This window comes from Tachysurus fulvidraco, chromosome 14 (genome assembly GCF_022655615.1).
Source record: "Tachysurus fulvidraco isolate hzauxx_2018 chromosome 14, HZAU_PFXX_2.0, whole genome shotgun sequence".
NCBI classification, from domain to species: Eukaryota; Metazoa; Chordata; class Actinopteri; order Siluriformes; family Bagridae; genus Tachysurus; species Tachysurus fulvidraco.
Genome location: NC_062531.1, coordinates 4,262,548 through 4,287,686, shown reverse-complemented (window position 1 = coordinate 4,287,686; position 25,139 = coordinate 4,262,548). Strand labels below are relative to the sequence as shown.

Below are 25,139 nucleotides of genomic sequence, written 5' to 3'. Positions count from 1 at the left end.
CAAGTATTCGCAAAGGCCGGTGCTTTTTGGAGGCGACTGGACATAAGGGTCAGTGTTACTTTTGGAAGCAAGTAGACAGAAAGCTAGGGTGCCAAAACATTTGGAGGTAAGTGGAGACGAGCATGTGATGTCATCTGAATGAGGAAGTTCTCCTCGTGCTGAGTGTTTGATATGTCCCAGTCCATGTTGTGCTAATTTTTAATTTTCACGTGACGTCACGTGACGTCATCAGAATACCTGTGAGTGTTTTGATATGTTACATGTCCATGTTGTAAAAAGTCTTTTTAAATTTTTTAAAACTTTGTTCAGAGTATCACCCTAAAGGAGCTGGCCGAGTTTGGTGTAGATAGTTTGAAAGCTTGCCAAGTTATAAACCTCCAAAATTTATAATGGGAGTCTATGGGAAAAAAGGGCTATTTTGAGACTCGGTACCGAAAGTACCAGTACTCGGATCGCTTAGAAAAGTAATAGCAACAAACTTCAGACCGGGCTCTATCGGGTTTATTGGCCAAGTGTGGTGAAGTTGACACACACAAGGAATTTGGTTCCTCTGAAAAGTAAAATAACACTATACAAAATAAATAACACTATACAAAACAAGATGATACAGACTATACAAAACAAGACAATGCAGATGTGATACAATATATATTATGAGCATTAAATATGAATACAAAATATATGACTGATCAGTTATGTACATAAAGTGTGGGAAGTGCAAATAACAATATTGTGCAATATTGTGCTTTTTGTGCAATATGCAGCAGCAGTAGTGTGTAAAGTATACGGATGATGTGATGACTGACGGTTCTGATAATGCAGTACTTATAGATATGAAGCAGGGGGTATAATTATGGTGAGTTGTTAATCAGCTTGATTGCCTGGGGAAAGAAACTGTTCCTATGTCTGGCAGTTTTAGTAAGCAAAGCTCTGTAGCGCCTGAGAGAAGGGAAGAGCTGAAAGAGGTTGTTTCCAAGGCGTGAAGGGTCAGTAGTGATTTTTCCTGGCCGGTTTCTGGTTCTTGTGTCGTAGTCCTGGGGAGTGGGCAGGGGGGGCACCAATTATATTTTCTGCTGTTTTAACCATGTGTTGCAGTCTGTTTCTGTCCTGTTTTGTTTCTGCAACAAACCAGATGGTGATGGATGTGTACAGGACAGATCCAAGGACTGCTGTGTAGAGCAGCATCAACAGCTCCTGTGGCAGACGATACTTCCTTAATTTACATTTACATTTACAGCATTTGGCAGATGCCCTTATCCAGAGTGACGTACTGTACATAAGTGCTTAAAACTCTATCATTGGATACATTAATGCTGGTTCACTAGGTTACATACTTAAAATACCATGAGTTTAAAACATTGCTCAAAGTTACAATGAAAAAGTTTCAAAGTTGTTGGGAAAGAAGTGCTAGTTGAAGTGTTTCCTGAATAAGTAGGTCTTCAACTGCCATTTGAAAATAGCCAGTGACTCAGCTGTCCGGACCCCTAGGTCGAAGTTCGAAGGTCGAAGTGATGAGGGCTTTGAGGTAAAAGGGAGCTGGTCCATTTTTGGCTTTGTAGGCCAGCATCAGTGTTTTGAATCTGATGCGTGAGCTACCGGAAGCCAGTGGAGGGATCGCAGCATCGGGGTGGTATGTGAGAACTTAGGCAGGTTGAAAATAAGCCATGCAGCTACATTTTGGATCTTTTGCAGAGGACGGATTGCGTTCATAGGTAGACCTGCCAGCAGTGCGTTGCAGTAATCCAGTCTAGAAATGACAAGAGACTGAACAAGTACCTGAGCAGCCTGTGTGGACAAAAATGGCCGAATCCTTCTAATGTAGAAAAGAAACTGACATGAGCGAATCACATTAGCAACATGAGAGGAAAACGACAGTTGAATGTCCATGGTTACCCCAAGGTTGCGAGCTGTGGCTGAAGGAGAGATCAGATCGTTGTGCAGGGATATAGCAAGATCATCACCTGGGGAGGAATCACTTGGGATGAACCGATGAGCAGTCATCCATGATGAAATTTCCACCAGACATGCTGAGATCCGATCAGAAGCTATGGTATCTAAGGGTGGGAAAGAGAAGATAAGTTGCGTAACATCAGCATAGCAGTGGTAAGAGAACCCACGTGAGAAAATAACTTTACCAAGAGAGAGAGAGTATACAGGGAAAAAATAAGTTTTCTCTACTGGGGTAGTAGTCATGTCTGTAGCTGGAGAAGGATGGGTGAAAACCAGGTCAAGGACATTGCCTCCTTTGTGTGTGGTGATGTAGCTGTTGAGTGTCAGGGCGAAAGAGTGGAGAAGAGTCAGGAGGGAAGAAGATTGAAGCTTGTCAGAAGGGAGGTTGAAATCACCAATCACTGTCAGAGAGGAGCTATCAGAATGGAAAGCAATTAGCAGTGTGTCCATTAATGTCCTTAATTTGTGTAGAAAGTACAGTACATCCTCTGCTGGGCCTTTTTGATGATGGAGTTTATGTTGCACTCCCATTTCAGTTCTTGGGAAATGGTAGTGCCCAGAAACTTGAAGTCCTCCACAGATGACACCAGGCTGTTGGATATTGTAAGGGGAAGTAGTGTTGCGGGGTCTTTCCTAAAGTCCACTATCATCTCCACAGTTTTGAGGGTGTTTAGCACTAGACTGTTCTGACTGCACCATAGCAACATCCGCTTCAGCTCCTGCCGGTATGCAGACTCACCGCCATCCTGGATGAGACCGATGAGAATAGTATCACGTGGCAGCTCAGTGGTGCATGGACTTGAACCTTCAGCATTCTGATCAGAAACCCAGGAACTTAACTACTTTAGCACTTGAGAACATGTGCTCTACCCCTGTGTCTACCACCCAGCTAACAAGGAAGGGTGCAATTCATTCATTCATTCATTCATTCATTCATTCATTCATTCATTCATTCATTGTTTTACTCATTAATAGAAAATATATATATTTCACTGGTCTGCTCAATATCTGTGAAAAAAAAGTAATATTTACAAATGCATGTATGGTTTATTTTAAGTCAGTGAATCATTCAACTATTTAACTGAGGACACTGAAAAGTCTCTGGAATCTCTCACTTAATTAACTCTAGGTGGAGGCATTGTACATCATTTTAATGGCATCAGTCTACTTCATGGTTTGTGGATAATGGTTCATTCAGTGGAGTTGTTTGAATATTTAAATCAGCCTGTAAAACAGTAAAAAACTGATCAGATATGATGTGGTGAGGAAGTGTTTTGGCATTGATTACAGTCTCAATACAATGTGTTTGTAATAAGATTGTGTCTCTTCAAATCACTGCAGCTTAAAGGTCATAGTTTATCACTGCTTTATTATTATTATTATTGTTGCTGATGTTGTTATTATGATGATGATGATGATTATTATGCTTTCATTCATTTCTACCGCTTATCCGAACTTCTTGGGTCACGGGGAGCCTGTGCCTATCTCAGGCGTCTTTGGGCATCGAGGCAGGATACACCCTGGATGGAGTGCCAACCCATCACAGGGCACACACACACTCTCATTCACTCACACACTCACACACTATGGACAATTTTTCCAGAGATGCCAATCAACCTACCATGCATGTCTTTGGACCGGGAGAAGGAAACCGGAGTACCCGGAGTAAACCCCCGAGGCACGGGGAGAACATGCAAACTCCACACTCACAAGGCGGAGGTGGGAATCGAACCCCTAAGCCTGGTGGTGTGAGGCGAACGTGCTTAACACTAAGCCACCATGCCCCCTATAATAATAATAATAATAATAATAATAATAATAATAATAATAATAATAATAATAATAATTGTTTGTTTTTTCTTTTTCTTTCTACTGCCTTTCTATTATTGTTATTATTATTATGTTGTTATTATTATTGTTGTAATTCTTTTACAACAATAATAATTGTTGTAAAAGAATTACAACAATTGAGGTTGCAAGCTTTTAGGGTGGAGCTGCTGAACACCTGAAGAACAACAAGCTGTCTGGAAAATAAAAATCCTACAGGTCCCTCGGGACTAAGTTATTTTATGAATGTCTTCTTGTTTCTATGGTAACAGGAATGTGCCTGATGGATGCTTGGCAAAAATAAATGGCTAATAATGACTAGATAAACAGCTACAGAACGTTTAATGGTTGATATGGTGAAGCTTTCTGTAAGGAGATGTTTATTAGTGTCATTTAAGTGTCAGTGCAGAATGCGCCTTGTGTTGGAAGGACTGTTTATAGCTGCTACGATATTATAACATGCTGTGGTATAAGAGAATAAAACAGTCACAGCACTTCATTGTGGATTGTTTTCCAATAACTGCACACCCCCTATGCATTTTATCTCCCGGTTTCATTTACGGATCAAACGTGACACAGAGACATGAAATTATGAGTGTGTTTTTGTTTAATTTAAATTAAATACACTGATGTGACTGCTGCCACAAAAATTACAAAATTCAATACACAAGTATTTACAGAAAATCTGTTGTGCAAACCCGAGCAAACCAGCAAGGATTTCAATTTTTATATTTAATAAAACATGCTTTTGGATATTTTTCCACAAAAAACAAACAAAACAAATCGAGATTCAATTTAAATAGTAGAAGAACAAATACATTCATATTTGGTTTTGCACTATAAAAGTTTATAGTTGTAACATTTTTGAATTGGCATTTGGTCCTGTATTTTAAACAAGAATACAATTAGTCAAAAATAACAAAACAAAATGAGGAAAAAAAACCTCCACACTTGTGCTATTTAGATCTCTTTGGCTTTCTAAGTAAACACACTGTTTCTCAGTGAGGAACAACATTCATCCTGTTTTGACACATGAAAAGTTCAGCACCTTTTTGGCAGCTTACATTCTTGAATGTTGTTCGATTTTAGAGCACGGTCACAAACACAGATACCGAAAGTAAAAGGCACGTTGGTTTAAAAAACAAAAACAAATCCACTGTAGGATGTTTAGTGAATGCAGACATGAACGGTTGCTGGATCGAAACCCGTTCACTTCGCCGACAGTCGCTGTTGTATCCGAATCCTCAGTGGGCGTGAAACAAAAACCTCCTCTTAAAATGAGGAAACAATACTATATACAAAGAGCCTGTAGAACCAGGCAGGAACGTGTTCTTGGTCAACGATGGCTGTAAGTCCAGAGCTGCTTCTGAAACTTCATCCCTCGAGTACAGAATATAAATACCTAATAATAACAACGTGTCCGAGTTAATAAATAGGTAAATAAATAAACCAGGCAAAGCAACAGTTGTGCGTCGCATCGAATCGAGACGCCGACAGGGAGAAAGTGTCCTTTGGGATGACGCAATGCCGGAGAACGTTTCCATCAAAGAAAACAACGTGATAAATATGGAGGTGTTGAGAGGCCAGTGTTAAAGTGTGATGTAATCCAGTGTATCGTCAAGCTGCGGGTTTGAAGTTTCATCAGTCCTCTGAAATTAGTCTATAAATTGTTTGTAAATTAAAGGCTCGGTGTGATGTTGCCGACATCCTGCAGGTCCCCGATGTCTTCTGTGCTCTCCATCATCCAGGGATGGAGCAAAATCTGCTCTAGGCTTGGACGATCCTCTGGGCGGTATGAGAGGCACCATCGAATGAGAGTATGACATTCTGCAAGAGAATGAAAAGAAAATGAGCAATTGTTTTACTTTACAAACCAAAATGAGTCACTTCTGAGATAGACTCTCGTCTCATTCATGCTGCTCTTTGTAGAGCGACACACGCGTTCCATAACTGAACCGCTGTTACTCTACCAGAAATACTGGACACACAGGAACTCACCTTTAGAAACACGCTTAGTGAAACCGGGCGTAGCCTGGACAATGTCTCTGTCTCTCTCAAAGGGAATGTCTCCACACACCATGTCAAACAGCAGGACGCCCAGAGACCAGACGGTGAGCGGAAGTGCTTCGTAGCGTTGATGCAGGATCCATTCAGGTGGGCTGTAAACTCTGGTTCCTAACAGAAAGAAAGAAACAGGCCATTAGGAACACATCAGGGAACATGCAAAGATCAACATGAGCAGTCAGTTTGATTAATTGTTGCTAGAAGGTTTGGACAAGGACCCTTATTCCTGGTTGATCCAGTTCTTCACCCATCTTACCTTCAAAGTCTGTGTAGGCCGTGTCCTTCAAAAGAGCCCCAGATCCAAAGTCGATGATCTTGACATCTCCGGTACGCGTGTCCACTAGGATGTTCTCGTCTTTGATGTCTCGATGGACGATTCCTCTCGAGTGGCAAAACTGAATCGCTTCAACCACCTGCTTTAAAAACCTGTCAAAGAGAAACGGTTTCTTCAGTCTTACAGATTTTACTTTAATAAGAAGTCGTTCATGTTAAATAGCCAGTTTTTTTTTTTGGCTGTACCTTCGTGCAAGTGGTTCATCTATGGCGCCACGCTCGGTGATGAAGTCGAATAGGTCCTGGCACGGCTGTGGTCTCTCGAACACGATAAAAAAACCCCGACCAGGAACCTCGAACCAATCGAGCATGCGGATGATGCCGGGGTGACCGGAACCCCCGAGCTGCAGCAGGAGCGCCACTTCCATGGGGACCGGGTTCGATTCACCATCCTAAAACACACACACAAACAAGAGATGAGGATAAGCTTTATTGTCTAAATGCTGGTTATAACTTCATAAAAAGGAAGAATTTGGCTTTGTTTCATGACAGACATGAAGTCATTAAAGACTTCAAATCACTTCATAGAGACTTCAAAGCACTTTTGTACTTCACTCGGGATGAGGAGGTTTACCGAATGCCATAAATGTGAAAGTAAATAAAAATAACTAATAATAACAGAAAGAGGTGAGTTTATGACTCATCGCTGAATTTCACCCATGTGACAAAAGATTCCAAATTTTACCAACACAATGTACCAATCCAATCAGGTTCTTCCTGTTAAACATCATTTCATGTTTCTTTGTCTCTTTTTTTTGGGCATGTAGGAGAAATAGTTTCGCTTCCGGTTCCTCTCTGGATTGTTTAGAAAAAAAAACCCCATGAACGTCACGACGCACTACATCATCACCAAGCGTCCAGCAGAGGGCGCATGGACACCCAAATTCTGACATGTTCATTTACTTTCAACTGATCAAAACACCCCTAGATCAATAAACCACCACCTTATAAGCTCATGGAGTTATATATAAAAGATAAACAGCGTTTTTAACTCACCAGTCCTGCCCACTGCTGCACTCTATCATGACACACTTGTTTGATAGCGACCTGAAATATAAAAGAAATCAAAATATAATTTAGCTCAACACACACTTTAAAAATAAAATGCAAATATACTTCTTATACTTCAATGTATAACCCAGGTATAAAATAAAAGTCTCATCTAAGTATCCAAGAATAAACCCATTATACTGATCTAAATCATGGGACTTTTAGTCTTAATAAGCTGTAAAAAACAAACAAACAAAAAAACAACAACTCATCATTACCTGTAAACCATCAGAGATTCTCTGTCCTGAGAACACAGAGCCGAACCCACCGCTTCCCAGCAGAGCTCCTAACTTATACTGCTTCTCAAAACACTCCTTAGTCGAAGCTGAAAAGCACAAACAATGACATTTTAGATAATCTTCTTCTGTTTAGAGCACCACGATACACCATCAGCAGCACCAAATTCACACGATCATCTAGTGCTTGTTAATACTATGACCAGCAGCTACATTAACTCCTCTCCACTGCTCAGATTGTCTTCTGCACCATGAAGGTTTTGGACTTCCACTGAGAGGAGACCAACCTTTATGTGAGGATCCTGATGTTCCAGCTCCAGTTAGACTCTGCTATACTAAAGAGGAGATGTGAACTCTGTGTGGTCTTTGAGGACAACAACCTCCTCATCGATATAACATTTATCAGACTGTATATTTATAAAAAGCACACCCTCCAGTGTCACCAATATTAGATATATTTAAATATATCTAATATAAAAACGAATATTAGATATATTTAAATGTGTTTGTATTAAAATATTTAAACGTGTTTGTATTTATCCCTAATGAGCAAGTCTGATGTGACTTTAAATAAATTCCAAATTTTAAATACAAACACATTTAAATATATCCAATAATACTAATAATCTTTATATTATTCTTTATAATAACCTTTTGTAAACAACGCTTATGTTCTGTAAAGCTGCTCTGAGACCATGTCAAATGTAAACATAAAAAGTTAATAGAAATAAAATACATTTTTAATTGAATTAAAGTGAATTAAAAACCTTATCACTTTAAAACAAGCACCAGATGAACAACTCGTGTGGTTTGGTTGTTTTACCCAAACAGTTGTTTGTGTTGTTTACTAATAAAATTTAAAAAAAAAGAGAGAGTCTTTACAGGAATAAATTTTATCCTCTTACCGGATTTTCCTCTCACGTCTTCTGCTTGGTCTCGACGTGAATCCACGACACGTTTATCCAACATGTTTTTCACCGAGTAATAATATAAAAGCCAAACAGCAAAAGCAGACGAGTCAGCTATAAACCTCTCAGGACTGAATATCCATGTTTAAACCTCCTCTATACACTGGTTCCTCAGCACAGCTCTTCTGCGTGAGTCAGGCTGCGTACGTGTGAGTCTCGTCGGGCTTTGTTGTTGTTTTAATAAGTTTGTGTTTACGTTTATAACCACGCCCCTACTCCACACGCTGTCCAATGACGTCGATCTCGTCGCCAGTGTTTTGACTCGAACACCAATCAGGCGTCGGCACTTTTTTTTTTTTTTTTGAAATATTTGAATATTAATGAGCGTTTAGAAGAATCGAATTTAAAACAGGGGGGAACGAGCGGTTAATTCCCGCGCAAAACGCGACCGTTGAGCAAAAACAAAACAAAAAAGCGCGTTGTTTAATTAACGTAATAAAATAAATGCAGGTTATGTTGTCCGTTCTTGCTAAAATAACCCTTCAGCGAACGTTACAATTAAAAAACAAAACGTTGATTGAGACTATTCCTATTATTCCCAGTTCACTTCTACTTTTATTTATTTATTAATTTAATGAATTTATTTCCAACCACGGATCTGTACAGAAGACAATAAATGTGCAATACTGCCATATTATTTCAGCTTAACTTTTATTCTTCCTTTTCTCTTCGCATGTGCAATATCTCAGCTGTGTGGTATTTTATCAGATCACTTATGCTCATTTTTATATACTTGTATATTAATGTCTATCTTTTTATCAATTTATATACGCCATAAGGAACCTTTGTATCATTGGCAATGAATCTAGGTCTGTGGTTTAATTCACCAGAACTTTCTACAGAGTTCCTTATCTTCACTTTCTACTCTAATCAGCCATGAAACCTTACCTTGTTTTTTATTCTAATGTTATACAAGTCCATTAACCCCGTTTATGTACCGGGAACACGAGCAAGTTCAGTTAATGGCTGTATTTTTTTTTAGCACCAGTAAAAAACCACTTAACTATCTGAAGAACCCCCGAGAAGACATTTTCTAATAGTGCACACACTCAAAGCTCAATGAAATGGTCCACTTTACTCCTTCTGTAGTGCAAGAAAGCCTCTGCTTTCATATAGTTGCTTTATAAATGATATATAAGAAATTGAGGGCCTGTGACTGGGTCTGTTCGAGTTTGCCTTACTTACCTACCAAACCTGCACAAAATGACCACTGGCTCCGTAAACAAGACATAACTTATTTAAAGATATAAAGAGAAGAGCGAAGCCACACCAACAGAGATAAGGTCATTTTCTTCAGAAACTTCTCCTTTTTTTTTATTCCAAGAAAAAAAAAGAGCTTTTTTTTTCCATTCCAAACAAGAAAATAAAATACAACAAGCTTATATTAATCAGGTATTAAGATGATAGAGTGTGACATTTTTATAGATTTTTTTCCTCATTTTTTTTTCTATGAGATCAGTTATGTTGGTTTAAACATGCACCTAATAAAGAAGTCCAATCTTGGCATTAGTGGCAAAAGAAAGTAAGGTAATGGTGATGGGAAGTTTTACAGTGACGGTCATTATTACTGATAGATGATAGTGATCAGGACATGAGGGGAGAGTGAAAGGGAATTGGGATTTCTATGATGGACAGGATGACGTTTGATTGATCCCAGGTTTTGTGCCTTCTCCTGTACCGCGAGAGGGCTATTAGAGCGCCTTCTTCCCTTTATCAACTGCTGTCTGGAGACGGTTCTCTATGCATGGCGCTTTTCTTCATGCTGTCGAAGTACTCCTGTTGTGATACGGCTAGGACCGAGGCCAAGATTTCGTCATCTTCCCAATCAGTCAGACCTTTAACATAAAGGAAAACATGTTGCCAAAAAAGAAGAACCGACAGCGAAAAAAAAAAAAAGTCTTGTGGGTTTCACAGCTCTCCCACACACAAACCAATATTTCTGTTGACAGCTAGCTTTGCATAGTTTCCTGCTAAGATCCATAGCTGAGTGAAGTCACAAAAATTCATATGAGGTAAGGCGGTTATCATTAATCATTTTCCTTTTCACACTTTTGATTCGCTTTTTGCACCCACATACACCCACCTGTACTTAAAAAAAAAGTGCTAAATCTATTAAAACAATCATTTTATCATTTTGGGGAAGTACTTTTGAATTGTCAGGCTGGTCAAAGTGTGAAAACTGACAGCAGCAGATCAAGTCATTATCTTTAAAAAAAAAAAGTTAGAATCAAACCTAATACTATAGGTAAGTATTAATGTGTCATAAAACTTAAGATACAATCAAGTTTCAGTATGCAAATGAAGCTCATAGGATAGATAACTGGATGAAAAATATGGGGAATGTGTTTAGATTTGCAGTCACTTGCATGTTCATAAGTGTTGCACAAATGTTTTGCAGATCAAGCGAAGTCATTCTGCAACCCAGTATACGCTTTGATGGCCATCAGGAAGAACATTAGTCATGAACCTCATCCAAGTAATGAAACAAAACCCAAACCAAACCAAACCCAAATGACTCCATCAAGCATTATGGAAATTTTAGCCCGCTAACTGTTCCCTTCTGTATAGAATTAGCTAGAATAGAATCTGTGTATATTTAATCCCCATCGTATGAGATTTCTTTTTACCAAAAGCTGTAGGTGACATGTCCTGCATGATTGCACGATAGCCCAGTGCGGGATACAGAGACACCAGAGATGATGAGGTGGGTCTGTCTGCTCCAACACAGGCTTGGTTACTTGGACCTGCACAATACAACAAAAACACCACACATCACACACACACACACACACACCTGATTATGCTTTTTCATCATGGTGAATTTCCTGGCACATTTCTACTTTGTGGCCTTGTTTGTTTCCCATGCAGGTAAATAAGTTGAGCTAAAGCACTGGAAAACACTCAGGATATACTCCAGCACTGGGAAACCCTTCTCATGAGCATTTACATTTGTTTTGCACAACAAATAACCAGTTCTTCACTCGCTGTACTTGTGGGTCAACTTTTACACAGTTTATTTTGCGCATGGAAAGCCAAAACACGTCAGTGGGTTTCAAAAAGAAAACCATTAACGTGAAATTACCGCTTCGGTACATGGAGTGAAGAACACACAGAGCAGTGTACAAGCAGAACATGAGTGTTTAGTGGTGGTGTAATGGAGCATGACGTACCAGGAGCGCACGGTGAGGGGGGTTTGGACAGCGCGAGAGCCGCTCCGGCCGGGGAGGGAGGCTTGGGCGCCGGGTCCGAGTGCGCCAGGTCTGGGTTCTCGGGGGAAGGGGCGGAGCTCCGGTGCCGCGGGGACCGTGCGCTCCACTCTTCCAGTCCACTGGAGGCTGCTGCCGTAGCGGAGCTACATGTGGCGCTGGCTTTACGTGGCTGAAGCAGATACAGCAGTGAAGAGAGAATTTTATACAGTGATGAGGACATTTCAGACTCAAAACGGAAAACTTCTATAATTCTAGATTTTTACAGTACACAAGGCAAACAGCACAAAGAGAGTTGAAAGGGTGTTCATTATGTTCATAATCAGCGTCTTGGGATAATCCCAGAACGGTCTTTATGATTACAACAGCACTTTGCATGAGCAAATCTGCAACGTAATTAAATGATGGGGATGGGGTGGTGGTGGTGGTGGGGGGTCAAAGTTAAAGTTAAAAATTCCCGCCTGAATCTTTTTCTTTAAAAACGTTCGTACTTTCGCTTTCGAGCCTTTTATATGAAGACCCAGCATTTCTTTGAAACCTAAACAGTTCAGCAGAGGCCAAAGTGAGAAAACAGATGCAAAACCACCTTGTGATGTCTGCACGAACCTTGCAATGTACTCTTCTGTGAAATGGCATGTAATGTTACGAAAAGCAGACACTTGAGTGTTCTGCCGCTCACATTTTTAACTCAAGTGCTTCAGCTTACTTTACGAAGCGTTAACAAAAACCTGAAATATTCCAGCTGATGTTGAATACGTCTGGAAGGGCAGCCAGAGGCTGGTTGCATTACCTGTCTACTATTCGTAATTAAGAGGTTTTGGCTGACTGGTAGGTTTTTTTAGTTTTTTTTTAGGATGACCAGAGGCTTACTCTTTGTTTCCACCCCCGTGCTCACCTGCCGTGCCTGTTTCTCCTGATCCCGGAGCCACTGCAGGTACGACTCGCGGGCCACCTGCTCCTCGATGGCCTCGTTGGTAGCCTCCCAATCAGTGGCCCTTTTTTTGTCCTCCAACATCTGCTGCTCGATCCACGACTCCTCCGACGTCTTGATAGCGTTCTTCATCAGAGATTGATCCGCGTACTGTCCGGGGGAAGAGCCAGCGTCAAACTATTAGTAGTTCTATGTAGTATAGTACAGTATATATTAGTACACACACACACAAAAAAATACTATTAGTATGTAATTAAATAGCTGGGACAGCATAATATTGATAAGTGTATCACCATAGCATATCTAATTGCAAAATTGTGTTTTTAAAATAATAACTTGTGTATATTGTGTATTACAGAAATTTCTGGAAATATTGTATATGATATTTTTATCGTATCGCCTGAAAGTCTGATTCCAAATATGCAGTTTGGTATTGGGTGATTTTTTGATAGTACAGCAGTATAGTATAGAAAGTCCCACTAAAATGTGGTGCATAGCAGCCTTCTCTGACGCTACTTTATTCCACTTATACTATAACGTATTGCAAAGAACGACATTCTTTTTCTGTGAAATCTAATTTCTGTGAGCTATTCATAACCTTGCTCCACTATATTGCTCAGATCTTATACAGCTCTATGCAGACCTACATACAGTCGTCTTATTTCCCTTTACCTCGAACTATTACACTGAAGACAACTTCTAAAAATGCTTTTAAAAAAAATCTCCTAGAAATCGTTAGCATATCACAGTGGTTTCACAGGGTTTCTTTTATCTGTCGAGTTTAAATCGGCCACACGATCCCTGTCAATTAGTCGTTATTACTAGTTAAAGCTAAATTACGCTGTCATCTGTAATATAGCTTAAAAGAATGTCAGATCTGACCAATCAGATTTGAGAACTCAGCTGAATGGTGTTTTTTTTATTTATTTCATTTTAAATAGGAAACAGCACCAGATGAGCAAATGTATGAAGAGGATGATAAAAAAAAACAATGTACATGACCGATTAATAATGAGGACTAAACATAAGACCTTAGAGGAGGTTACAGATAATGCAGTTAGGAGGCAGACAGAGAGTTAGATATAATGTTCGCTCCACTGTTGAACTTTCCTTAAGACAGATCAGTGACAACATGATGAGCACGGGTTTGATCCTGAGCCCTGATTTCAGCAGCGAAATGCACTTTTAGTCACTCTGCCTTTGTCTTGAAGAGCGTCTCGTTTGCCAGACAGCATGTGGTCAGCTCGTGTGAGTGCTCTGACCCAAAGCCAAGTGTGTCATGGCATGTGTGTGCTCGCCATCGTGCCTCTGTTCAGCCAAGCCAGCAATCACACGTATGCACGCACACACAGACACAGGCCCCCGCATGCACAAGCGTACACACCCACACAAGCACACAGACACACATCCACCCACACGCACGCAGACACACATCCACCCACATGCATGCATGCAAAGAAAAACACACCCCCACATAGGCACATGCACACATGCAAAAACACACACCCGTGCACGCGCACACCATCGTGGCTGAACTACTGAAAGCCTCAACGCCGGCACACAAACAAATCACTTTTACTACAGGTAATGTTTCTTAGGATTTGTAACACTGCCTCTCTGGAACAACACACACGCTGTGCACATGTGTAAATGAGATCAGTCACAGGGTCACAGTTCATCTGTCTGTTTAACTGAAATAAAAATACTCTACACATCCTCATATTTAGACATCCACATTAAAATAAAACCTTTTATTTGCTGTGCGTCTCACTGGGAATGTTCTAAAGCACGGATTATACAAGCACGCAAACAGAACCCTAAGAAAATACCACAAAGCTGCTGGATTTTTATTTCGGATTCGTTTTTAATCATAAAATAGTTCAAGCCGAAAGATAAATCGTAGGATTAGATTTACGCGCAAATTCTCGTGTTATTATTTCTATCCATTCTTTCGACATGCCGTGTTCAACTGAAGCTCTAAACTCCCAAAGACAACGCCCTGAAGCCGGGATTCCTATTTGTGAGCCGGAGCCGTGCTCGTCACCCCCGAGTTCAGCGAGTGACGTCAAATCCAAACGGTCACTTACAGCATGAGCAGTAAACAAAGCAGCCCCTTTTAACTTGTACTTTTTATTAAAAAAAAAAGAACAACAACAACAAACTAACAAGTTCCAGTTCCTGAAGCCTCCACTCCAAAAGTTAAATTACAATTACATTTTAAAATTTAAAGCTTTAAAATTAAAAACAATTCAATTTGAAAACATTTACATTTCTAAAAGTTTAATCGATTTTTTTTTACTTCTCATAAATGCTCAGTGAACTTTTATTTATTATAAATAAATAAATAAATAAATTTTTAAAAAAGAAAAAAAAAAGGCTGTGAATAAACAGTGCAGTTTTTTTTTTAATTAAAATTTTTTCCAAATTTTCAAAAACACACGACGGTTTCTGAAGCCTCCGGTGACTCGACGTCTCTCGGTAAAGTTAAACAAATGCTGTGTCTATTAATTCCGTTGAAGATTTCAAGACTAAAACTGAAAATTGTATTTTAATGACTTTACAACGACGTATTTTAATGATTTTAGCTAATGAACTTACAACTGTATAACGTTACAAAATCAAACTGCACTTTCTGAATAAACAAGCTGTACGGTGCAATTTCTTCATTCAAAAATGTGATTGTATCCACTATCTTTTTTCACCCTCAATTGGATAAATCTGTTGGTTAAATATAAAATGCACTTACATTTTCAGTTTCTTTGGGATTTCGGCATTTTGGTAGAAAAGACGACAAAATCAAGCAAATTCAGTGATATTCTGTGGAGCTTGAAATTATTCTAAATTACAGCAGATTTTCCAGTTTTGGGCCTCAGTTTTGTCAGCTGTGACATCACGACATGCAGTCGGCCATCTTTGGTTCACGAGTATTGAGTATTCACGAGTGCAGCTTCCGTACAAAGTATTTACATACGCATCATCACTGGTAGGAGTTTAAATTAAAACGGTTTTCTGCAAAAAACTAAAACAAAAATCTATTTCGAAACAAGCCGCTGCAAAACCAAGGATCTTTGTCCAAAAACCCCACAGAAACTCTAAGAAATCCTTGAATATATAATTATATATATAATAATTATAATTAAATTTTTTTTATTCAAAGACAGTAAGTGTACAAAAAGTAAAATGAAGAAAACAACGAAAATAAAGAAGTGAACTAAAAAAACGACTTAAAACGCTAAGCTTGAATTGTGCGATTTTAATTATTTTGTTTTAATATTTTATGATTTAATATTAGTAAAAAGTTTAGACCCCAATATTCAAACATGTGTAAATACTAAATATTGTCCGTAATTATAAATATCTGAATAATGACTGCAATAAACAAACAAACAAATAAATAGCTAGCTAGCATTCAGTTATGACTGAAGTTGAAGGCAGTGTTTTGAACTTTTGAACATCAGGATTGATCATTTTGCTGTTTTGTGCTAATTTATAAAAGTTTGGACAACATGTCTCTGGCTGTATGGTACACAGTGACGCACGGATGCCACACACACACACACACACGCGTGCGAGCTGAGCGAGCACTGTTGTGTCCGATGTGTGTGTCAGTAAAGTTAAGTAAGAAAGCAGAGAGCGTGAGCGAGTACACGTAACCCAAGGTGGGTTTAAATCAATCCCTTAGATAGGTCACACTGGGGTCTGTTTTGTTTCTTTTCTTTTTCTCAAAACGAGTATCAAAGTACTAGAGCATGGAGTTCAGTTTAAACCACTGATGACGTCTGAATCCTGATTATGTAAAGAGGTTTAATTTCACGTTCGATTCCACACGTCTCGCACTAAACACACTAAAGACCCAAGCAGATCACGAGCAAGTCAAAAAGCACGTATGGTAAATAATACGATCCCAGACGTGTTCAGAATTCAGATGATGCTACAGTTCGGGTATCGCTCCATAAGATCTGATCTCATCGTCTTGTTGAAGATCTGATCTCCGTAGCTCTGATTAACACCTCGTCTTTCCAAGCCGTTCTCCAGGCGGGGTTTGTCATGACGCCAGGAGAACCTGATCAATAAAACACATGTATAACCCGCTACCGAGATTACTTTATCGATCTCAGCTGAGATTAAATAGACAGGAAGTGGTCTGTGGGTCTGCTTTTTGATCGCCCACAGCTGTGAGTAAATAATCTGCATCTGTGCTGCTCGCTTCAAAACGATCAAAACAAAAAGCAAGCCGTGTGAACCTGGAAGTGAAAGAGAAGTGCTTTTGGAATCTAGCCATCATCTCACCTCTATTATCTCTCAGAGATAGGGAGAGAGAGTGTGAGAGAGTGAGAGTGTGTGTGTGTGTGTGTGTGTGTGTGTGAGAGAGAGAAACAGATAGAAGTGGTTCGTTCATAGGGTTAGGATTTAATTATTGGACTAGAAAAATTGTTTTGACATTTCAAATTGAGCTAGGATTTGTGTTTATAAGTAATTAGACCGGTGAAAGAATTGTAACAAATAACTAAAATGTAAGTTTAAATAACTGTAATGTCATGTCTAAAAAACAACAACAAAAAAACATCATCATCACCATCAGATCCCCTGACCACGTCTGCTGATGCTAAAGGCCGTGTTTGTTTTCTTTTTAGTGTTATCTTTGTTCCTCATTTGCCTACAGAATGATCTGTCAATTGTTTGATGTGTTTATATTCAAACAAGTGAGCTGGAATCTAACCAGAGCTTCTGTTTAAACACGACTCGGTGTGTCAGAAAGGCAGAAGAAAGGCCTATCTTCTGCCACTGTGGGTCTGGTCTTATTCCAGTTTCCTCTCATCTTTCTAGCAGTGAGACTGAAGGCTCCATGTGCTTCCTCTGCTGCATCACAGGGTGTAGGAACACAAACATCTGAAAGATCTGTCTGTCCTCTTCCTCATACTGACACACACACACACACACACACATACAAACACACACGTGCGTGCGCACACATCCCCTTAACCTGAAATTCCTAATCGGAAAATCAGGAAGGTATCCCTATCCCTGAGCTCAGCATACGATCCCTTTTTCAACACTTTATGAAGTGTCGATTTATTACTTTGACTTTTTTAAATATATTTATATTAGAGCGGTCACGTTTGTAGCTAACAGAAAAAGAATGATATCCCGCCTCGTTAAGCTCAAACATTCCGTCATTCGCCGACATTCGCACTTACCCCAGGTTTAAAGGCGGGAAGGCCGAGTCCCACACCAATCGTGGCTTTATTAGGGTTCACCACTGAATTGTAGTGAATGTTCCGATGGTAACTAACTCTGATTGGTTCGTCGTTGTTTTGGTGGATCCCATGGAACGTGTTGATTGGTTCTGGGGGAAAAAACCCACATAAAATAAAATTATTAGAAAGATATATTTTCCCCTTATATTAGGGGAAAAGCCCTGTGGTTTCCTGTTATTTAGAAACTGGAGATCACAAAATCAGGTAAGACTCAAAAGGGAAAGTGGAAAAAAAAAAAAAAAAAAAAAAAAAAAGAGAGAAAGAGAGAGAGAGAGATCAGTCATTCTCAGTATACCTGCAGCAGATAAGTATCATAAAGATTGTTAATTTTGTGCCATTAGCACCGAGATGTCAAACTCGTCAAGAGTCTCGGCATGTGCTTCTCTATTTATATCTTCACTCATACAACATCAACGATTAGAGATAAAGTTTGTTGACACCTGAGCACCACACTTGTATGTGGATCTTCTCAAACTGTTGAAACAAAGTTGATAGAAGACAAACGTCCAGAATGTCTTTGAGGCAACATTCCGGTGAAGAACCACATATAGGTGGGATGGTCTAGTGTAGTGTAGCAACCTGGCTGTTGGATACACAATATGGCCAACCTGGAAGCTCACAATTGTATAGAATGTCTTACAAAGCCCCATGAGCTCCATGAAGACATGGTGTGGAGGAGAAGACCAGGTTGAAGCCCCTGATTCTAACTGACTCAACCCCACTGAACACTGTTGGTATGAACTGGAACTGGAGTCTCCTCACCATCCCAACATCAGTGTCTGATTTCACTAATGCTCTTGGAGCTAAATGAAAACAAACCTCTATGGCTACGCTCCGACATCTAGTGGAAAGCTTTTAGCCTAAATTCCTTCTTTATTAGGACAGAATTCACAGCAACCTTTGTCCTTGGCTGTATTTATAAAGGGTTTCCTTCATGACCTTCGTGTCAGGAGCGTCCTCACCTGTGCCGTTCTGGTACACCTCCACCGGTCGGTTGTACATCTCCGCCATGGCCTGCATCTCAATGTGGTTCCCGTGACAGTTGTTTTTTCTTTTCCTGTTGATGTATGTGGTGAAGTCTTCCGTCACGTAGTTTGAGAAATAGTCTGCGTTCTTCATCTGAGGATTTAGAAAGCAGAATGTCTTTCTTTTCTTTTTTTTTTTACAGTTTTCTGCATCGTGGGTCGAAACAACTTGCAAGAATATTGCAATAAACAAACAAACAAACAAATAAATAAATAAATCTCACCAAGTAGTCCATGCAGTGTTTGCGAACGACTTCGTGCATGTCTTGGTCTCCGTAAACTTGATCAGCTGCGAAGAAACACGCACAATAATCAACAAGTTCAGTACAAATCACAAATTGATAGCCGGGAAAATGTTTGAGGCGTGTTAAGCTGGGAAACCCTACCGCCTTAACTAGGTCATCCAAAAAAAAATAAAAAATTCCGCTGCACAAAAGATCGTCAAGTGCATCTCGGAGAATAGCACGGATGCGCTTCACACCGCGAGCGGACACGCACGCGCGCCACACAGCCCAAATGAGAGAAAGACGTGGTCCGTCACTGTCTGGAGGATAACTAGCCAGTTGATAAAACGCGTGTCCGTGAGAACTGTAAGTGGACTCATGTTTTGGGTTTATTTAAGCCTGTTATTGTATTAGTTGTTGCAAATTTAAAGTTAGCTAGCTGGTGATTTTGTTGTTTGAGTTCTTCACCCGCTAGCTAGGTTGCACATGCCTGTGTTTAATAATTGCTAAATGTAGTACAGAGTCTGTGGTCTATCTCACAAAGAAGCCCCGCCCACCCGCCCAACCCCACCGCCTTAACTAAAAAATTTTCTGCGGGAAACCCTGGAAACGCTTCCATCTAGCATGCTTAAGGATGTTTCTGGAGAACCCTGAAAGTGCTCATAAAATACTTATGTATGAACTGATTTTGTCCTTCGACTTTTGTTTCCTTTGAAAACAGGAAGTTGAGGATAGCGCAGGTAGAAGGGTGTGACTGAAATACCCAAAAATTAGGTGTATAGTAAAGTGAAGTTTCTGCATCGCAGGACAATCTCTTCCTCCGCAATTGTTTTTTTTTTTGGCCAAACAACTTTCATTGTTAACTAGTGACTAGCGTGGGTTGTTGACTGCAGCCGTCTTGTGCTTAACTATCCTGATATTGAGATGGCTGTAGTGACAGATGAGCCAAGACTTTAGAGAGGGAAGAAATGCAGAGACGCAACAAACCCTGAAAGTCTAAGCACCATCACATGACAACATGCAGGAAGCTTTAACCACAGCTACACAAACACACCAGGGTTGATGCCAAAAAGAGTCCCAACAGTCAGCCAGTTTGTAACTCAGGTGAAGGGACGGATCTTTTCTAGAAGGCATCCGATTGGACACAAACTGAACAACAATTTGACCTGGAAATAATCTGCTTAAAAATTAGAATAAGTTAATTTTTAAAAATAAAAGTAAAAGAAAAAACACACAATTTGGAGTAAAACCTGTACCAAAATCATTTTCCAAATTTCTTTCACAGGGACTTGCAGAAATTAGCAAAAGTTACCAAGTGGCTCCTAATTCTAGAGTTTTCTATAGTGACTCCAGGCAGCGCCCAACTGGGAAGCTCTTAATTATGCAAAGAAGCCTTGAGGTGCTTTTAAAGATCCAAATGAAGTTTTTTCTTTAAAATTAGAGATAAAATTCAAAACAAAAAAAAATAAATAAAAATGAACAATTCAATAAAAACTTAGTAACTTAACAATAAAAAAAGAGGAACAATCTAGGACCAAAAAAAAAAGAAAAGAAAAGAATGAACTGATCGACCCTTAATAGCACAACATCAACAAGGGTAAATTTTTTTTTTTTTTTATCTGCACACCTTTATTTAGCACTCTTGCACCAATGCATGACTGCGATGCTACATGACTCTTTGCATGAGTGTCAGTTTCGGTGGGCTTTATCGCTGCAAATCTCGCTGGTGCATGAGTAAAAAAAGAAGCAAGCTGAAGCGTAGATTGTAAACAAACGGGCCCGATGGTTCCCGCCTCTTCCCCCGATGTGGCCATATGCAAATGAGTTGGAGAACGTTCCGGCAAGTCACATGACCCCTGACCGCAGACATTCTCAGAATCTCTGAGTCAATTTCCTCTTTCGTGGTATCAGCCTAGTTTTCTTGTGACACTGGGGAAGCGGATGCTGCTGTTCATAATCCACCTCCAAAAAAAATTCGCATAATATATGTAAAAATTAATTTTTGGCTCTTTTTTAAACTTTGACACTGACGCGATCGTGGGGTTTCCGTTTACTTGTGGAATTTATTTTTATTCTGCTATTTTTAGTCATTCCAGTCAAGGGATGTCGAAATGTAAAAAAAATAATCTGGTGTGAGTTTGTGGTGAAAATGTGTGAATTTATATTTTATATATATAAATAAAATTCACCCACTGACAATGATAAAACACGTACATAAGCATAAACACAACGTGCTTCAGAATTATTATTACACATCGTCTTCACAAAATCTGCAGAAATATGGCACAAAAAATCTTGAAGTTTTCTAACGAAATATTAGCTAAATTTTTTTTTTGTGGGTGTAATGACACCGTAGGTCACATGACCACGCTGACATGGAGGATGTATGTAGTCTGTCTGGATTGTACTACACATGTCTGCAGTGTGTACACGGTCCACAAATATGTCCACACACAGTATGGCACAAAAAACAAAAAGCGTGAGTTGAGACTGATGTGGTGGAAAGGTGACCTTGTTTATGACAGAAGTCCTACCTACTCCCTACCTCACTCCCAATCCCCCCCTACCTCTCTCCCTCCCTCACTCTCAATCACCCTCTACCTCACTAACTACCTCACTCTACCTCACTAATTACCTCACTCTCCCTCACTAACTACCTTACGCTCCCTCACTCACTCTCAATCCCCCTCTACCTCACTCTCCCTCATTCACTACCTTACTCTCCCTCATTCACTACCTCACTCTCCCTCATTCACTACCTCACTCTCTCTCATCCACTACCTCACTCTCTCTCATCCACTACCTCACTCTCTCTCATCCACTACCTCACTCTCTCTCATCCACTACCTCACTCTCTCTCATCCACTACCTCACTCTCCCTCATTCACTACCTCACTCTCCCTCATTCACTACCTCACTCTCCCTCTACCTCACTCTCCCTCATTCACTACCTCACTCACTCTCAATCCCCTCTCCCTCACTCACTACCTCACTCTCCCTCACTCACAATACCCCTTCACCTCACTCATTCACTCTCTCACTCTCCCTCACTACCTTCCTCATTCACTACCTCACTCTCAATCCCCCCCTCTACCTTACTCACTACCACACTCTCCCTCACTCCCCCCATCACTGCCACACAGTAGAAATAATCATCTTTTATGTTGCTAAGTAGAGAAAAAAAAGTCTCTCATAACTGAGGCAGTGCCTTGGTTTAAATAAGGAATAAAACCTTTCAGTTTCAGGAAAAGAATCAACCCCACGGTGGATGTGTTAACGTTACAGCGGCGTTGTGACTGAGATCACCATGCAGGGTTTTATTGTTCTCACACCACAGCATGTTAAATAATCCTTACAAAGTTTATTAAATACAAAAGCCTTCATAAGTCTTATCCGTTTATTGTTGCGCAACGTAACACATTGTTATGCGGAAAATCTACAAATATCTTTGCTTTTTTCAGTTATTCCAGAATTATTTTTTTGTGATTGTTGCGGTTAAAAATGCTTGATCTTGCAGCAGCAATTTTTTTTTAACGTGCGATGCAAATTTGCAGATTTTGTTGTTCTTCTTTTGAGTGGAAAATGACTTGAATCGGTGAAAACTCCTCGCGGTGAGAAACACGCACGGAAATAAATCTCCAGTGTTTTGTGAATGTGTTCATGTTCTTATTTTCGTATAAAGGAGTTGCGGAGTCGAGGTAAAGTGAACTGCTGCCGTCTGAGCTGCTGATGTGGAAAATGACTCGACGCCTTTGTTCGATTTAAAATTCAACAAACAGAAATTTTTGCTGAAAGGCAAAAGATCAGTATTTCTCTACATTGTTGATGTGGTTTCGAGCACGTCAAGCAGAAAAAGTTCAGGAAATTCATCACCAGGGCAAAGGAAGTACAATGTGACAGGTGTGTGACTGGGGCAAGAACGAGGGCAGTTAGTTCACAGGTAGATTCATCAAATGTGTGACGTAGGGCAGCGTGGAATTTCTGACTTCTTTCACTTCCCGGTCAGGTCTGGAGACGGGTATTTTGGCGCTCGGTGTTTCCATTCATGACACTGAGGTGTGTGTGCGCGTGTGTGTGTGGATCAATTGAGCTGGAGCAGAGCAGCGGATGATGTTTGGTTAAAGTAGGGACACCCCCTCCATCCCTCCCTCTCTGCACAGAGAGACATTTACATGAATCTGACTCATCTGTGATCATAAACACCTGCCTTTGTTCTTTCCCAATTTCGACCTCAATTTGACTTACAAATCATGAACCCAGAGAGCCTCATGGTTGTTAGAGACGCTGCGTGGAGCCCGAAGCGTCAGGGGGAACCAAGAGGAGATTTCCAACAGAAAACATTAAAACTTCACAGCAGCAGAGAATCAGAAGAGTTCAGTAAAACAAAAAGAAAATGCAGACACTGTGTGTTAGCACATATCTGTGTGTGTGTGTGTGTGTGTGTGTGTGTGTGTGTGTGTGTGTGTGTGTGTGTGAGAGAGAGAGAGAGAGAGAGAGAGAGAGAGAGTGTTAGAGAGAAAGAGAGAAAAATGTACATGATGCTGGCTCTGAAATTTTCTTTCTCTGTATGACCCAGTTGGTGGAAATTCACCAGGAGACACTTACACACACACACACACACACACACACACACACACACACACACACACACACACACACACACACACACCTTCTTTCACCCTCTCTCGCACACACAAAGGTCAAGCTACATTTATTCCTGTTAGTCCATGTTCATTTTTGTGCAGATTCTGTCTTTATCCTCAACACTCATTCCTCATCTCCCTAAACAAAGCGATGCGGCGGTGCTTTAGTGCTTTATTCTTTCTACCTCCCTCACCTCCTCGTCCGTATCCTCTGCTCAAACAGCTTCACACCCAAACCTTCAACACTACTGCGCCTTATAGCTGCACTGCATTCTGGGACATTAAGCATAACCTGTGAGGCACAAGCAAGGCTATTTTCCAGGAGCTCATACGTTAGGTTCAGGATTTCCTCTGTCATATCGACATGGTTCTAAGAATCAGTAACTGTGTCGGCACCAAAATCTCGAAACCAAACCGAAAGATTTAATCTGAAACATATTAAGTGTGTAGCAGCAACATTTCTGAAGTTCAGTACATGCACATGAAGCTGTGTAGGTTCCTTGCGCAAAGCTCGAGATGACCTTTTACTAACATGGGTGACCAAAGATGAGAAAGCTGAACTAAAAAGGGAAGAACGCGATGGGTGACACGTATACACTGCCAGATAAGCTTCATTGGAAAGGAAGCCAAGAGGCCAAGTCCAAATTAGCAGAAACAGGAACCACAAGCGCGTCTTCATTGATGATAGCATCGTGCTGCTAACCACCGTGCACCCTTCTAAGAAAGGGGCGGGGCTCCGGCGTAGTGTACTGGTGTACTTACTAGGCTGTGTCGCACACGCCCGCCCCCTTCAGACCTGCGTGCCTACGATAAGATTTATCACTTCGGAACAGGGGTCTGGGCCACGTCAGGGCACCGTAAAAAGGGCTCTTCTTTACGAGAACACGCCGTTGATCTGAACACCACGTGTGACGCTCAGAAGCTCATTCAGGTGTCAGAACGCGGGGTGTGGAGAGATACGGAGAAAACCAGATAAGAGTTCGGAGAAGTTTTCGTCGCATCGGATTAGAAGAAATCACCTTAAATATGTGTTCTGTTCATGCAGGAGAAATCTTCAGTCAACAATTATTTAGATTCATAATGTATTAATTATAAGAATCATTACACTAATCGCTAACGCTCATTAATTCTCAGCAGCACGTTTATGTAACTGATACGGTTTTGCGTAGCTTTTTTATGGAAGGAGTCTCCAGTTTTCAGCCAGAAATAAAGAATTAAAAAGTGTAACATGGGGAAAAATATTCAGAATGAAAGATTGACTTGAGTGTTTTTTTTTTTTTTAAATAAATTCATGCATAAATAAAAGAAAAAGCCAAATTAAATTTGGAAATCGATGACGAAAAATTAAAAGGTTATCAGGTAACAGGTTACCTCACACTAACGAATAAAATAAAATAAAATAAATAAAACCAGAATAAACAAGA

At 40.2% G+C, this 25,139-nt stretch overlaps 2 protein-coding genes across 2 annotated transcripts in view; both read right to left on the bottom strand.

Moving 5' to 3' along the window:
• Positions 1–4,366: 4,366 nt before the first annotated feature.
• On the bottom strand, positions 4,367–8,601 carry pim2 (Pim-2 proto-oncogene, serine/threonine kinase). Its single transcript, XM_027151318.2, has 7 exons — positions 8,366–8,601; positions 7,443–7,549; positions 7,171–7,221; positions 6,361–6,566; positions 6,098–6,267; positions 5,776–5,952; positions 4,367–5,604 (listed from the first exon to the last, which is right to left on the bottom strand). Exons 1-7 carry the CDS (start codon positions 8,427–8,429, stop codon positions 5,456–5,458), a joined length of 924 nt encoding a protein of 307 aa, XP_027007119.1. The 5' UTR covers positions 8,430–8,601; the 3' UTR covers positions 4,367–5,455.
• Positions 8,602–9,707: 1,106 nt separating this feature from the next.
• otud5a (OTU deubiquitinase 5a) overlaps positions 9,708–25,139 on the bottom strand; it is a 34,185-nt gene continuing 18,753 nt past the window's right edge. Inside the window, exons 3-9 of the mRNA XM_027151317.2 lie at positions 19,073–19,137; positions 18,786–18,942; positions 17,764–17,912; positions 12,530–12,715; positions 11,599–11,806; positions 11,056–11,172; positions 9,708–10,263 (exon numbers count right to left, since the gene is read on the bottom strand). Of these exons, the coding sequence (XP_027007118.2) occupies positions 10,142–10,263; positions 11,056–11,172; positions 11,599–11,806; positions 12,530–12,715; positions 17,764–17,912; positions 18,786–18,942; positions 19,073–19,137 (1,004 nt within the window). The 3' untranslated portion in view covers positions 9,708–10,141. The remainder of the gene's footprint in view (positions 10,264–11,055; positions 11,173–11,598; positions 11,807–12,529; positions 12,716–17,763; positions 17,913–18,785; positions 18,943–19,072; positions 19,138–25,139) is intronic.

Bases quoted from the DNA above. Each gene is read 5' to 3' on its own strand.
- pim2 (XM_027151318.2), bottom strand. From the start codon at position 8,429: ATGTTGGATAAACGTGTCGTGGATTCACGTCGAGACCAAGCAGAAGAC. The intron at 6,567-7,170 runs GTGAGTTAAAAA...TGTGTGTTTTAG, and splicing joins TGCAGCAGTGGGCAGGACTG to GATGGTGAATCGAACCCGGT. The intron at 5,953-6,097 runs GTAAGATGGGTG...TCTTTCTGTTAG, and splicing joins GGCCTACACAGACTTTGAAG to GAACCAGAGTTTACAGCCCA.